The sequence below is a fragment of the Terrapene carolina genome, unplaced genomic scaffold, assembly GCF_002925995.2.
Source record: "Terrapene carolina triunguis isolate 2854851 unplaced genomic scaffold, T_m_triunguis-2.0 Scaffold33723, whole genome shotgun sequence".
Classification (NCBI taxonomy): Eukaryota; Metazoa; Chordata; order Testudines; family Emydidae; genus Terrapene; species Terrapene triunguis.
Window position 1 is genome coordinate 564,775 of NW_020698074.1, and position 16,497 is coordinate 581,271.

Below are 16,497 nucleotides of genomic sequence, written 5' to 3' on the forward strand. Positions count from 1 at the left end.
GATTGTAGAAATACATAATGCACTGCTGGACCACAAACTTTCTTTGAAAAACCATGGAATATCAAAGAAAAATTGAAGTTTTAATCATACATATGAGTTTAAGACAGTTAAGTAGCATGTCAAGAACAGACTTTGCTACCAAGCTTACTACCACAACCAACTGCTAAGGAAATTAGGTGACAGATGCACATTGTGCACATTTGCATATAGAATTCCAATACAAGCTCCAGGTTGAAGTAAACAATATAGACCCAGTGCATTAAACATTGGGCAGAGAGAAGCTGATAGAAGATGTTAGAAAGGAGGATTCATTCAAACAAAGTTCAAACTGATGGTGTAAAAGGGTGTACATTTTTTAAGGAAAGTCCTGCTTGGAAGAGTGAGCTGAGAGAAAAACAAAGTTACTGAAAATGGGTCACAGTTGGAGTGTGTATGATAGTTTAATGAGGCAAAGTATACACATACATGACAGTTATGACAAAATCTGAGGTAAAACACACACCAGTGCCCTGAAAACCAAAGAATGGGTGAATATATTCAGGAAGTGACAGGATCTGTAAAATATTCCCACTACTGGTTGGTAATTTTTTTCTAATCCAATGTTGTTTCTGAATTCTGAGCTGACCGTACTAATCAAAAAAGCCATTCAGCATCTTTACCTCATCTAGAGGTTGTGGGAGGTTAACCTCCTGTAAACCTTGCTAGGACTATGCACACTTTTGCCTCTTCTAGACTGAGCTACATTTACAGCAGGATCACCACTGAAGCCTCAGAACCTCCAGCTAGTGCAGTCTGCAACACTCCTGTCTTTTAAAGTGCCACCCTATCCTAATAATGACTTTTTTAAAATCGCGTTGTGAGAGTGTGTCTCAGTTTTCCAAATCAAGTTTGCCCAGCTTGCATATAAAATATATTTTTTTAAACTGCCAGTGCTGCAAATTCATCCTGGACTCTTATCAAGTTGCGTTTATTCTATCTTGCACATCACCACAAGTAACAGAAGTCCTGAAGAGCAAATTATGTCGTCAGCTATATCTGCATAGTCCCATTCTCTTCCAGACACCTTTGAAAATCCACTGAAGACCACAGGATTGCACATGTCTACCTGAGAGCAGAACTTGGCCTGCAGAGCCCATATTACTTGTGATGATACACAAAATGGAAAAAAAAAGCAAAACAAAACAAAACAAAACAAAAACAGCTTGACCGCAAGAGTTCAAGGTGAATTTGGGATGCTGCTAATTATAAAAGTGATATGCAACCTAATCAAATTTTTATTTGGAAATCAGAGAAAAGAATACAGAACCGTACAATGCTGTTCAATAGGGCAGACCAATACCTTATGGAATTTGGACTGCTATAAGCAAAAAGTGACAGTTACTTACCTGTAACTGGAGTTCAAGAGGGATCTGCATATTTCCAATTAACACCTTGTGGCAGCAGCCTTTTTTTGCTATATCAGCTAGAGTGCTCTCGCATTCCCCCTCCACTTGGCGACCCAAAGCACTGAGGGCAAGGCTATAAATGGGACAGAGCACCCTTTGCTCCTTAGTTCCTTCTACCATACAGCCAGACAACATAATTACAAGAACTCTGAAAGAGGGTGGGAACTGTGAATATGCAGAGCCATCTCAAAGAACTCCAGTGACAGGTAAGTAACCTTCATTTCTTCGTTGAGTGGCTCCGCATATTCCAACTTATAGGATAGATTGATAAGCAGTGCTGATACCAACCTGGAGATGGGAACAGAGTCCTAGTTGAATAAAGACTGAAGTATCGCCTTGCCAAACCCAGCATGCGCTCTAGAAACTAAATTCACAGGACAATGCTTGGTGAAGGTGTGTACAAATATCTGGGTTGCAGCTCTGAAGAGCTCAGCAACTGGCACCAGCCTCTGAAAAGCAAAGGAAGTAGCCACAGCTCTAGTAGAATAGATCTGATTGAAGCAGGCACAGGAACTCTCACTAGCATATAACTCAAAGATACAGAAGCTTGATCCACTGTGAAATAGTCTGGGAAGAACCCGTAATGCCTCATATTATTCTTGGCATATGAGAAGAACAGTCTAGAAATTTTAAATGTGGAAATCAGCTACCACCTTATGTAAAAACTAAGGATCACGTCTAAAGACTACCTTTTCCTTCTGATACTAAGTAAAAGGTGGATCAGCCATGAGTGCATTCAATTCACTCACTCTACTGGCTGATGTAATGGCAATAATTAAAGCAGTTTTCAGGAATAAATGATGCAACGAGCACTTTAGCTATGGGCTCAAACAGGTATTTCATCAAAGTGGTGAAGACCAAACCAAGGTCCCAAGAAGGGACGCGATTTTTAGCAGAAGGATATGCATTTGACAAACCTTTCCTGAAGCATGAACAAACAGCAATCTATCATCAACTCGAATATGATATGTGGAGATGGAAACCAAAGAAAATCTTTATCAATGAATTAGATAGGATCAAGCTTCTTCTGCATCCATGCCTGAAACATAGGCCATTTTGGACAGTCAGATTCTAGTGGACTGTTTCCTGGATTTAACCAGTATATCCTGCACAGACGAAGAACACGACTGCTCAGGTGCAGACAGAGTCGAAGTCCGATCACTCATGCCATCAGATGAAGGGTCTGCAGGTCTGGGTGAAAAATCCTGCTCCCCTTCTTGCACAGAAGATCTGGAGACAGACTTCGCCAGACAGCTGAAAGTCTGTGAACCACTGCAGATGTGGCCAAGCCAGGGCAATGAGTATTATTCCTTGCTCTGTTCAGATTTATCTTCCTTGCCACATTTTGTATCAAGGGAAAAGGAGGGATGGCATACAAAAGGCCTCCCTCAGTGCAGAAGAAAAGCGCCCAAGAAAGACAGACTATCCCTACTTGCTCTGGAACAGAAAAGATGACACTTTTTCTGCTGAATCTTGTCGCGAACAAGTCCACAACTGGTTGATGCCATCTGGAAAAAAGGGTCTGAACTAACTGGTCCGTCAGGGAGGCATTCCTGCTGAGGCAATATGCAACTACAGTCAGGCCTTGATTTACATGGTATTTTCTTTGCACGGTTTCAGTTATGCACGGTCAAGTAATTGTACACGGTAGGGATTCACTTTTACATGGTGAAGCGCTGTCGCCAAGATGCACAAATCAGGGGTGTAGTCAGGACCCTACACTTGGAGTGGGTGGGCAATGATGGGAGTGGGGGAGGAAAGGCAGGAGGAATGGGGCGCCTCCCCTCACTCTCTCTAGCTAGCCTCAAGGGGGGCCACAGAAATGCTGGCCAGGGGCTCCAGGGGCGGGGTCGAGGTGCAGGGGCCCCCCTGCAGGGGCTTGCACACTCCGCCCGCCTGGCACTCCTGCTGGGGAGCGGGGTTGGGAGTTTGCCCCGCTCTGCCCGCCCAGCGCTCCAGCTGGGGACCAGGGTCGGGGGCCTTACCCCGCTCTACCCGCCTGGCCTTCCAGCCGGGGAGCGGGCAAGCCTCCGTGCCCTAACCCTGCTCCCCAGCAGGAACACTGGGGGTGGGGGGGAAGAGGCGGAGCAGGACAAGCTCCCAACCCCGCACCCCATCTGCAGCGCTGGGAGGAGCAGGGCAAGCCCTGGACCCCGCTCCCCAGCTGGAGCACCGTGCGGGCAGGAGGAGTGGGGTGAGCCCACGACCCCACTCTCTCACAGGAGCGCCAGGCAGTTGGGCAGAGCGGTGCAAGCCCCTGCGCTCCAACCCCCTGCCCCAGGTGCATGCCTGGGTGGCCTCTTCCCAGAGTGTCCATGGCCCCCCGCACAGCCGGCTGGAGGGGGTGAGTGGAGGCGTCCCCGATCCTTTTTGCTTCCCCTCCCCCATCCCGTCATTGTCCCCCCACCTGAAGTCAGGGCCCATCCCACTGCTCCACACTCCCCAGCCTCCCCAGATGAACCCGCAGAGTTCTGACTTCAACAACATGATGATAATGCTGATACTGTATCAAGTTCATCCTCACCATGAATAAAGGTTAGTACCTGTACTGTAGTAAGTTTGAATTTCATTAAATGTTTTTACTAAAACCTGTAGTACTATACTGTATTGTATACATTAGGGAGGTCATCTTATGAGCCTGAAACCTAACCCCATAGACCCTTAGTATCTTTTTTACACGATTTCTATTTGCAAAGTATTTTTTTAAGAATATAACCACAGTGTAAATCGAGGCCTGACTGTACAGTGTCTTCCCCGGCCAAATGTACTGCTACATAAACCTCATGGCAGATGCACCAATTCCATAGCTTTATCACCAATGCAAAAGGGGTGGAGTGAGCACCCACCTGTTTGACGATATAATGCACTGCTGACATTTTGTCCACTACTACTTGCATGACCTTCCCTTGAAAGTGAGGGAGGAACAATCTTAGGGTCAGGTGAACAGCTCTTAGTTCCAGTACGTTGATGTGCAATGTTCTTTCCTTGAGAAGACAAACGACCTTAAACCATTAAGTGGTTCAAATGTCCCCTCAACCTTTGGATGATGCATATGAAATCACTGTCTGGGATGGATCTGAGGGATTGAACTGCACACCTTTGAGCTCGTTGGTCCTGTCTGGCAACCAGTCTAGTGAGGTTATAATGTTCTGGGGCATCATGAGCAATGTGCAATATCATCTGCATAGATGAATTTATGGGATTATGTGACCAGAATGTCGCTGGTATAGAGACTGAACAGTGCAGGTGCTAAAACAGATCCTTGTGGGAGGCCATTGTTCAATCTCTGTGATTTGCTAGCAGATTCACCAACATGTACAGTGAATCTTCTATTACTCGGCATCTTGATGATGAGAGTATTGTTGCTTATCATTAGCTTTCCCATGCCAACTTCAGCCAGAGACCTTTGAGCCATACAGTATCATATGCAGAAGAAAGGTCAATTGATGCTGCCGCTGTTTTTAATTTTAACTGATAGATTTCACAGATTCTATGTAGCTGGTTAAGACCAGTACCCGGCCCAGTTTCTTCAGGAATTCTGGATATATTCTGTCCATTCCTACTGCTTTCCAGGGCTTAGTGTTGGAGACCCTTGTCCGTTTCATCTACTGTTAATGGGCAGAAAGGGGTGAATACAACTGGCACTACTTTACTGAGCAGTAAAGTTGTTTGTGGACTTGCTGCCTTATGTTTTTATCCATTGGCACACGGGTGCTGGCAATCAACTATGCAGCAATGGCACCTGCACTTACTTGAGGTGGTTTGCACGCTGCTGGAGCTACCCTGCCTAATCTCGCAAATTCATAACTGGAGATGAAGGTGAGGATCCAGTAACTGAAGGCACATGCCTCCCCTCTTGTGTGCCATGCACTTCAAAGCCAGATCCGAGACATGCTCCAGAGGTATAGGGTGGACTAGGGCCATCACCGTGGCGGAACTCTTCGGAACTAAGGAAGTACTTGGGGTCAAGACAGGAGCAAGGTCTGCTATGACACCGAATCCAATGGTCCACATGGGCTAATCTCCCTCACTGCAGTGACTGGGGATGGGGCTGATCTCCACTTAGGAACCATAGCAGTGTTATCTGAAATAAGCATAACTGAGAACTCTGATGCATGGGAACTGGCACTGCTAACATTGGCAGTCTTGCTCCTATGCTGCTTTTTCCTCAGTGCCACAGCATCTCAGGCTGATGGTCCTTGTTCACAGGTACCACTCATGTCCATCTTCCAGAATCTGGAAGATATAGTTGGAGCCAATTCTGCAGCTGTGGGGGCCCAGTCAGAGTTAGACTATTGTAAGGCATGAGCTACTGCACTGGTGAGAGTGGCCAGACTGGTCCTTGACATTTTCTCTATAAGTGAGGTGGAGGGATGTGATCACACAGGCCTTGATTTAGACACTTATGTCCTTGGAGGTTTGAAGAGGAGAGGCACAGGAACCAAGTCCAGCCCCATCAGATGTGGCTTTTTGGAACCCTGCAGTCTGCTGGAGCCACCAGAGACCACCAGCGCAGAGGTTGGTAGTCCCTGGAAGCAAAGTCTAATCTTAAGAAGGTCTAACCTTAAGGGCCTCCTTAAAGCAGTAGTTGAAGACGAATCTCCCCATCCTGGAGGGCTCTGGGGATGAGGGTCTGGCAAATCAAACACCCAGATGGTGAGTGGCCTTCACATAGACACTTCAGGGACATATCATCTGATACCAGGAAAATGGCTGGACAGGAAGCGCATCTCTTAAATCAGGTTCCTTTGGCTTCCTCGATTCCACCATTCCTCAGAACTAGGGAAGTACCCTAACTGCTAGTAGCTAACTGAAAGCTAACACTAACTATCTTTGAAGAGAAAACTCTTGGCTTCAAGGAACTGGAGGGTTCACATCAGTCCTGGCATGTGATTGGAAGGAACAGAGGTGAGAAGGGCACTCCAACCCTTTTATAGCCTCCACCTTAGTGCATTAGGATGCCAACTGGAGAGGTGAAAGAGCACTCTAGCTCAGGAGTGACCAACCTGTGGCTCCGGAGCCACATGCAGCTCTTCAGAAGTTAATATGCGGCTCCTTGTATAGGCACCGACTCCGGGGCTGGAGCTACAGGCGCCAACTTTCCAATGTGCCAGGGGATGCTCATTGCTCAAACCCTGGCTCTGCACACACTCCACCCCTTCCTGCCCCCTCCCCTGAGCCTACTATTCCCTCACTCCTCCCCTCCCCCCCCAGAGTCCCCTGCACACCACAAAACAGCTGATCAGGAGGTGCAACGAGGGACGGGGAGGCGCTGATTGGTGGAGCTGCCGGTGGGCAGGAGGCACTGGGAGCAAGGGGGTGAGCTGATGGGGGGCTGCTGGCGTATTACTTTGGCTCTTTGGCAATGTACATTGGTAAATTCTGGCTCCTTCTCCGGCTCAGGTTGGTCACCCCTGCTCTAGCTGATACTCCTGCAAGCGGATTCTACCGCAAGGCAACACAAATGGGTGCAACACCCATAAATGGGAATATGCAAAGCCACTTGAAAAACATCACTTGTACTCCATGATCTTTACCGGCTTACAATTAGCTGCAAAGTGCAATGCACCACGCTGGTTATCCATAATTCTTCAAAAGGTTTGGGATTCTGGTATTTTAAAAATCTCTTCTCCTGTGTGCCACCTAACTGCATTTTCAATGGAGACCTTGGTTCTGGAATTCAAACCCTACTGAGGTCTGCACAACTCTGATGGCCTTTACGATGTGGTTCAGAATGAGTGTGTATTTAATATGATTATTTGCTCATCTGACTCAATGGATGAAAAGATAGGGATGATGGTAGGAAATGGTGCCTGCTTTGTTGACAGTAGCTATTGTTCTACATTTTTCTAAACACTAGGATATAGTTACAATACATGTGACAAAAGTTTATATAGATTTCAGCATCTTTCAAGCCAAAATGGCCAATGTTAATATTCTTGGGCAAATATCAAACTCAGCTATTATGGCAAGGCAGGAAGCAGATGAAGCACTAGTTATAGCTACTTATTGGAAGCATCTAGCTGTAGCATAGTAACAATTGCTAGAGGAATGCTGCTTCTCAGAAGGCCTTTTCAATTATGACAGGAGATATAGCTGACAACTAGCTAAAGATTGTTTAATATACAGCTAGAACAAATAAATACTAAAATGCTATTTGAGGGAAAGTCTATAAATCTTTAAAACATTCTGTTAAACATGCTGGAGGCTATGTAATCCATGAATGAAGGCCTACTCAGCAATAATTATCTTTAAAAATAATTAAATTGATTAAAGTTGACAGTGTCTTGTTAAACGTCTCCTAATTTGACTATTTTAAAATCTAGGTTCTTACAAGAGCACTCTTTACATAATGCATTTGATTTTTAAAAGATCTAAAATATTTTACAATAATTTTCTGTTCCCTTATTGATGTTTATAAAGGTCTTCTCCGCAAAAAAAAGAAACTGACTGACAATACAGGAGAAATTATGAAACCCCTGAACCTCTGAAACACAAGGTACCACCAAATACAAAAACTTTTCACAGTAGCATATACAAAACTTTCAAGATTAAGTTTTCAAGTTGATGGTACCCTAGCTGGTAAAGTCGGCGTCTAAATAAAGAAGGACAAAAGCTTCTATTCATAAAACATCCGATTAAAGATAAACAAAGTTTCTTTTAAAGCTGGATACCTGACATCCATAACGTCAAGATATATTGACAAATACAGTAATTTGAAAGACAACCACTTTAAGTCTAAAATTAGTGTACTGAGGGGTTAATGAAGACATTTTACATATTGATCAATAAAGGTGTGTAGTACAAACATCAAGTACTTTACATGAAATGTAATTTCAAAAGATGTTTTAATAGGATTAGAAGAGGGCAGACAAAACAAGTTCTTACCATCCATCTTGTCAGAAGTATCCTCTTTGTTGAAAGAGCAAGCAAAGAAACAGGGAAAACTTAGTGTGTTAGAATAAAGACATTCATAACAGAGTCATAAAACATTCATTAAAGAAACTATATTAATAGTAAACACTGAAGACATTTGTAGATCTAATTCATTTGTGTAAACTTTAGAAAAGTTAGTGGTTCCCAACCTAATATATGCAAAAATATAAGATAAGGTACAAGACCCCACCCCCACCCACCCACCCCCAAAAAGAGAGAGAGATGTGGAACCTATTTGCATTATCTAGATTTGAGCAAACCCTGGAAGCAAAGGTTATGAACTTTTTCAGGATACATCAATTGCTTGGTGCTCAATAGTCAATAAGAATTTAAATTTACATACATTTATAGTGTTACTGAACCACTATGACCCCACTTCTGAAATTCTACCACTTAACTTGAAACCTCAGAGGGGGAGGCAGTAGAAATTTAAGAAAAACAAACAGGACAGCACAATAAAGGCAGAAAAAAAGGAAGGGCGACTAGTATGTATAGCTTAAAAGCAATTCAAGATTTTTCTATTCATTTGGCATGGAGTGTGTATGGAGTGTGTATTGCAAGAAAAGGAGTACACAGATTTTGAGTATAATATAAGCAAAATAAAGGCTGAGTACCACTACAATACTTACTAGTGCAGTTTCTCAAATGCGGCCGCCGTGGCCACATGCGGCCACCAGGGGTTTTTCCTGCAGCCACAACAGCCTCTTGTGCAGAAGTGGGGGAGGGACAAAGCAGTGGCCCCTCCCTACAGAGCTCAAGGGCGGGCTTCAGCCCCCGCCCCCCCTCCACAGTTCAGCCAGAGGCTTGGGGCGACATGCTATAGTCCCCCCTCACCCAGTGGCAGCCGCAGGACTCTGGCAGCAAGTGCTGCAGGCCTCCTAAGGTGGGCTTCAGCGCCCCCTTCCCCCCAACTTCAGGGCTTTGGGTTTCAGTCTCACCACAGTAGCAGGGCTTTGCCTGTGGGCTCGGGGCTTCAGCCCACCCCCGACTCCAGCCATGGGGCTCTAGCTCTGGGCTTTTACCAGGCGCTGTGGTCCAGAGGCAAGAAGTGGGATGAGCCTGGGGTCTGAGACCATGGAAGGGACCTCGAGGCAATGGGGAGAAGCAGTGGGGGCCAGGGGCACCAAAATATAACTGTACATTATTTTTACTATTGAGTCTACAAAAAACCCTACATCAATCAATTACAATGATTTGGACACGTAAATATGCATATTTATTTGTTTTTCCTAAAGGTAATTAAGTATTTTAGGAAAAAAATTGTCAGAGCGGCCACCAACCAGAGTTGGTGGCTGCACTCTGAGGCTACCAAAAAATTTGTTGTGAGAACCCCAGTACTAGCGAGATATGTATAATCCGCTGAATGTTGCTTATAAGGATGCTAGTAAGTAATTTCAGGCCTCAAAACGACTAAAGTCTGGCAGAGAATGTCTTCCTGATTCAATAGCTACAAAAACAAATATAAGTTCTAATGCAGTAACAGCACAGGGGAGATCCTTTTTCATCAATAACAAACAAGCAATGACAGGTAGAGGTAAGTAGAGACCTGTGTGCTCCGATAAGTTGGTCCTGATTTCTACAGCTATTTTAAATTTTTAAAAAGGTTTATAATTAAATAATTAAATATGAACACGAATAACACTATCAGTACAGTGGCCTTGGTATTTATTTTGATATTAAACTCTCCACATGGAAAGATATGGAAACCAAACTGGAAGCAGGATAAGCACATTTGTAGGACATTTCTGGTAAGATGCTCAGCAATGAAATAATTAACAATTTTGCCCATTTAAACAGTCATTTTAGGTTTCAACAACCCCATTGGGATGAAAGGGACAAAAGGGACCATTTACTCAGTACTGTTTCATGCTGCCAGCACATTCTGGCATGCTATGTTGCTTCAGTTTACACTCAGTTCATATTTTCAAGGGTATCTTCTTAACTAAGAGTACTAGATTATTTATTTTTAAGAGCTGAGAGTCTGAAAGGTAGATTCTATGGTGAATCCACAGCCAACAAATATATGGGTCCCAGACCACACATCTTTAGCAGGGGCAGGCACATACCACCCACTGCTGCAGTAGTTTATATAAGTTTTAGAATTCTGAATCTTGAGAAATTCTTATCAGTCATGCTGCAAGCACAGACCCAGAAATGGTAATTTCTTGAAAAACATTTTATTTTAAGAGGTGATTGTAAAAAAAAGCAGGATGAAATAAAATTAAAACATAAAAAGTAGACAGTATTATCTTAATATTTTACAGAAGCACAGAAAAGGGGACTTCAAGAGGTTATCAAATCCATCCTCTGCACTGAGGAAGGCCTAAGTAAACCTAGACCATCCCTGACCAACCTGTTCTTAAAAACCTACAAAGGCAGGGCTTCCACAACTACCCTTGGAAACCTAATTCCAGGGTTTAACTTCCTTATACAGTACATCTACACAGCAACTAAACACTCAGGGCTGGACCTTGCTAGCTGACTCAGGCTCATGGAGCTCAGGATGCAGAGCTATTTAATTGCTGTGTGGACGGTCGGGCTTGGGCTGGACCCTGTGGTGTGGGAGGGTCCCAGAGCTCTTAAGTGTAGTACTCTGCACTTGTCTTTACTGAATTTCATCTTGTTGATTTTAGGCCAGTTCTCTAATTTATCAAGGTTATTTTGAATTCTAATCCTTCCTTCAAAGTGCTTGCAACCCCTCCCAGCCTCGTGTCACCTGCAAATTTTATAAGCACACACTCCACTACATTATCGCGGTCATTAATGAAAATATTGAATAGGACCAGACCCAGGACTATCCCTGTGGGACACCACTAGATACGCCCTCTCCAATTTGACTGAGAACCACTGAGAAAATGGTTTATCAACCAACCTGTGCACCCACCTCCATCTAGACACATTTCCCTAATTTGCTTATGAGAACATTATGTGGGACTGTATCAAAAGCCTTACTAAAATCAAGATCTTGTCTACTGCTTCCTGCCTATCTGCTATACCAGTAACTCTGTCAAACAAGGAAATTACATTGACAAATCCATTTACTGAAGGATTCCTTTTAGTTTTCAGGTCATTAAAGAGCTCCTGATGGAGCCATACTGGACTCTCACTATTCTTTCTACCTGTCCTTCACATCGGTATAGTTGGCAGTTATGCATTTAATACTGTCTCTATGAGAAGTTGCCAGCTATTTTGAACACAGGTCTTACAGTATTTACAAGGAACCCACATGTGACAGAAGGAAAATAAAAATATGTATAACTGTAATTATATGCTGAGAACAGTAAAGAAAAAATATTTTGCAGTATGTGGTACATTTTTCTTACTCTCCCCATATCCCTTCTTTCCATCACAATTCTAATACTGCTACATTTTCAGTTTATAAACACTATATTTTTTAAAAGTACAAGGATACCATAATAAACTCAAATACCTCAGCCTATTAGTGCTATTATGATACTACGCAGATTCAGACAGACCATAAATAAGAATGTGATACCACAGACAAAAATAAAAATATGTAGAATTTTAAATTATATTTCTTGTGTAAGTTTTCTTATTAATTGAATCTATTGTTTGGCACTACCAGAACACAAAGAAAGGGCCAAAACAATCTTTTTACAATTATTTTTTGATTATAAGAACTCTTTCTAATTTGCATTATTAGACAACACTACACTAATCATTCAGAGAAAGAGAATAGTACAAAATAATAGCTATTCCATTTGGACTAATGTACACTCATTCTGTTTTACCTTTAACCCCCCAGACCAATCTCACAAACAGTATTATCGGAATTCTTCCATCAAACATACATCTCAATGTTCATCTTTTCCATTTTAATCTAAGGTGGTGTGACAGAATGTACCCGTGTCCACACCCTACACACTATTGTAATAATCTTTGTACAATGTATGCCTTGTGAAGTATCATTTGAAAACTCAATTCGCTGGTCATTATTGTCCAGATAAAATGTTTGTGGCAACACTGCATGGGAAGTTATAAGATTCCACCGTGTGGTGTTATTAACACGTTCCAAACTGAGGTTGGTAAACAGGTCTGTCTCAAACAAAGGAACGTGTGCTTTACTTAATTTTCATTTAAGCAGTAAACAGAGCCATCAAGCAGGAAGTGAAACAAAGGAAACTGAAACCCTTCCCCATAGCCTTTTGCCTCCTGGTACCCAGCGGGAAATGTTTTTCAAAAGGGGAACAGCAACTACAAAAAGGAGGGACAAACACCCCAACGCACCCCTCTTTTTCTCCCTGCCCATCACATTCACGGCACCAGAAGTGACAAAAGAAGCATTTGCTGGACTCTGGGAGAAGGGGTGCTGACTAAGAAGTTTGGTCAGTGAGACTGCTGAAGGCATGTGGTGAGAAAACTTTCCTTTGAATTTAACATAGTTTGTTAAGTTAGGCACCAGTTGCATTTTATCTTATTTTTCTTGTAAACATTTCTGACTTTTATGCTTCATTACTTGTACTCACTTAAAATCTCTCTCTTTGTAGTTAATAAATTTGTGGGTTTTTTTTTTAATCTAATCCAATGTGTTTAAAATGAAGTGTCTGGGAAATTCCATTTGGGGTGGAATAATGGATTTTATATAAATTTGGATTGTCCAGGAGAGGACTGGGCAGTACAGGACATACATTTCTAGGGGGAAATCTAAGACTCGGAGTGTGTTGGGGTCACCCTGCAGTATAACCTAGGCTGGTAAGAGACAAGGTGTGGCTGACTGGCTGCAGTACACAGAGAGCTGGGAGTGACTTGCATGCTGGAGACTGATTGTGAGCAGTCTCTGAGCTGGAGGCTACAGCAGCAAACCATTGTAAAGGGCACCCCACGTTAGAGGGCAGCTACTGATTAGTCTGGATTGTGCCCCAGGTATGTCAAAAAGGAAAAAAAAAAAAAAAAAAAAAAAAAAGAGTCCAAACGACAGTTGCCAGCGAGACAATACTTTCCAGCTAATCAAAGCAAGATTTAAAGAATATGTTGGAATGGGTCCCGAATGCATCCCATAAAAATTAGGTATGAAACTAACAGCATGAGTAAATCCTCCTCCAAGTCATTCCCCTGCATACAACTGCCAGCATTTACCCTCTTGAAAATCTGGGTGTTCTTTTAAACTCCTATCTAGGAGGTGCTGGGAATGAAATATGTGGTCCTTTATATGTTCTGAAAGCACAACACTGTTCTAACCAAAAATTTGTTTTTTTTCTGTTTAACTTAGCAAAAGACCAAAGTAATCCTTTCACTTTATCATAGGTAGGATAACTTTGTTATTCTCTATCTCTTCCTCCAACGGTATTTTAATTTGACCATTTCTCTTTCTTTCTACTATCTCTACCATGCCTCTTTCCTTTGCTCTTCCCTACCACAATGGTTGTAGAGTTAAGGCTAAATCTCAGCCTTGCCTTGAGCCCTGAAGAACAGCGTGTTGTTGTTGCATCCAGAAGCAGACCATGGACAGATTATGACTTGGAGTTCATGTTTGGAGTTTGCAACAGTTCCAGCATCTAACACCAGAAGTGCTACCAGTAAGAGACCTCTCCTCAGACAGATATCATGGTAGCACTTCCTATGTCTAACAGAAGTAATGTTACTCATCAACAAAAATGCAACTTAGGTGAAAATATACACAGCAGTGCTGGAAAACCTATGAAGAACGCTTCCAAACCAACAATGTACACAGTTGTACAAAACAGTGACAAATATGGAATACTGCAACCATTTTATATAGCTTGAAACATTTCACCATGCCTTAGCTACAAAAGTATTTTAGATTTTTTTTTTTTTTAATAAAATGGGAATTTGAGATTTCTAATGGTGACTGGTATATTGCCTCTAAAATTGGCAGAAACCATGACTGCTCCCTTCTGTTTATCTGCCGCCGGAGATCAAATGAGTGTGTCTCATGTATTTTAAGAGCATAATGAAGACACCCTTTGCACTGGCCTTCTTCCTCAATAAAGGAAGCTCTAAAGGATCCAGAACACCTCCATGCCTCAAAATTAGCTCTCTCTTAAAATCCTCCATAGAAAGACAGTTTAATCAAAAAGGGGAGCCAAGACAGTAACTCCTAGTCAGACAATACTGATGCCCCTTAATTCAAGCACTTGGTGCCTAGGTACTACTATTATGAGTGCACCAAATATCCATACACAGTACTTTCCAATAAAGGAAGTATTTTTTCATTACTATTTGCTTTCTATGAACTCCAAGGAACAGTTTACAGTAAACCAGGATCTCTCACCTAGTGAAGCATAGGATCCAGGAGGTAGACCAGCAGCAGACAAGCGCCCAGCTCCTGTTGGCTGTCCAGCAGCATGGCGTGCCTTTGCACCTGCAGCAGCATTAACATCAATGTCACTGCGGGACCTCTGCAGTGTTCCTGGACTTGGAGCAGTCTTGCTGCTACTTCCTGAAACTAAAAAGAGAAAGATGGTAAAATCAAATCTAAATTAAGCCCACTTATTATCAAAAGTTTGGCTAAGATTTTCCATCTCTATTCAGTATATGGTCTTATAAACCATAAGGTTAACTTGATTCAATATATTCAATACAATCCTATATAATGTAAAATATAAAGTAACTATATTAACAGAAGGCTAAGGTTGCAAAAATCAAGCCCCCAAAAGATACTAACATGACAGAATTGTGATTGCCGGTGCAACCTTAATTCTCTGTGTGCATGTATTACGATATAATCTTTAATTACAGAATAACATATTGGTCGACCCCTCTGTGTGCATGTATTACGATATAATCTTTAATTACAGAATAACATACTATTTTTTCCAGTAGGACCCCTGCCTCATTCAGTGCATAGAATAGATAGTGCTCAGGGAAGGGGGATCATTTGTTTATTTTATCTTCCTTATTCAATACATTGTCCCACGCCTTATTTAATACACACCATTCCATCTTCCTACCCCATGCACGAAGTACAAAATCGTTTAATAATAATAATAATAATATATTGAGATATACCTATCTCCTAGAACTGGAAGGGACCTCGAAAGGTCATCGAGTCCAGCCCCCTGCCTTCACTAGCAGGACCAAGTACTGATTTTTGCTCCGGATGCCTAAGTGGCCCCCTCAAGGATTGAACTCACAACCCTGGGTTTAGCAGGCCAATGCTCAAACCACTGAGCTATCCCTCCCCATAATTGCCACATAAGCAGTTCTGTGGTCCATTCATCATAGTATCCAAGTGCTTCATAAACATTAATTTATCTTCACATTATCTGTGAGATTAGATGGTATTATCATCTCCAGTTTACAACTGAAGAACTGAGGCAAAGAGATTAGGACAAATTTGTCCACTTATTTAAAATGCCCAACTTGATGCAACCAGAACCAGATTTGTAAGAGTACTTAGCATTTTCCTAGCACTTTATATGTTCACAGCACAGCTCTAGTTCTCTTCACTTATGGCTGTGAGTGCTCAGCATTTCTGCAAATCAGACCGGTGGGTCTCAAGTTTGGCATCCAGAAAATGAGAAACACAGTTAATGGCCACCTGTAAAAAAAGGTGTGGTTTAAGTGATTTAGACAGCATCAAATAGGATCTCTGTGACAAAAACAGGGATAGAATTTGGTTTTCCAGGGCACAATTCAACTACCTTGCCTATGAGACCATCCTTTCTCTTCCTGTAGTCTCCTGCCTCACTCAAAACACCCTTCCAATTTCTGCAATACATTAAGCAAAAGTCCTAGAGACAACAGTCTCATTCACTACACAACCCTGACTTATTCCCTGATCAGGTCCATCTTGCTCACTGAATGATGCAGCGGTCCTGTATAAAAGAATAGTATGAGATTCTTATCAATGCATACACACAAGATGGTGAATTAAGGTTGCACAGGTAACTTCAATTCTTGCATTTAACTACCTTTTGAACTTTACAGTTTCAACCTGATAGAGGATAGTAGTGTTGTTTTTTTGTGTTTTTTTTTTTTTAAATATCTATTTATTTATTTAGGAAGTTTAACTGGTTTACAAATCATGGTCATGTAAATATCAGAAACAAACAGGTAATTACAACAGTGAGGGGTTTTTTTTGTTTAGAGAAAAATTACGCAGCAATATAATCCTTATGCTACCTTATTACTC

At 42.3% G+C, this 16,497-nt stretch overlaps 1 protein-coding gene across 1 annotated transcript in view; it reads right to left on the reverse strand.

The window, feature by feature from the left end:
* The window catches only part of LOC112110664 (CLIP-associating protein 2), a 271,547-nt gene that overhangs the window by 93,319 nt on the left and 161,731 nt on the right, over positions 1–16,497 (reverse strand). The window contains exons 18-19 of the mRNA XM_029914219.1: positions 14,635–14,808; positions 8,334–8,357 (exon numbers count right to left, since the gene is read on the reverse strand). Coding sequence (XP_029770079.1) covers positions 8,334–8,357; positions 14,635–14,808 — 198 coding nt within the window. The remainder of the gene's footprint in view (positions 1–8,333; positions 8,358–14,634; positions 14,809–16,497) is intronic.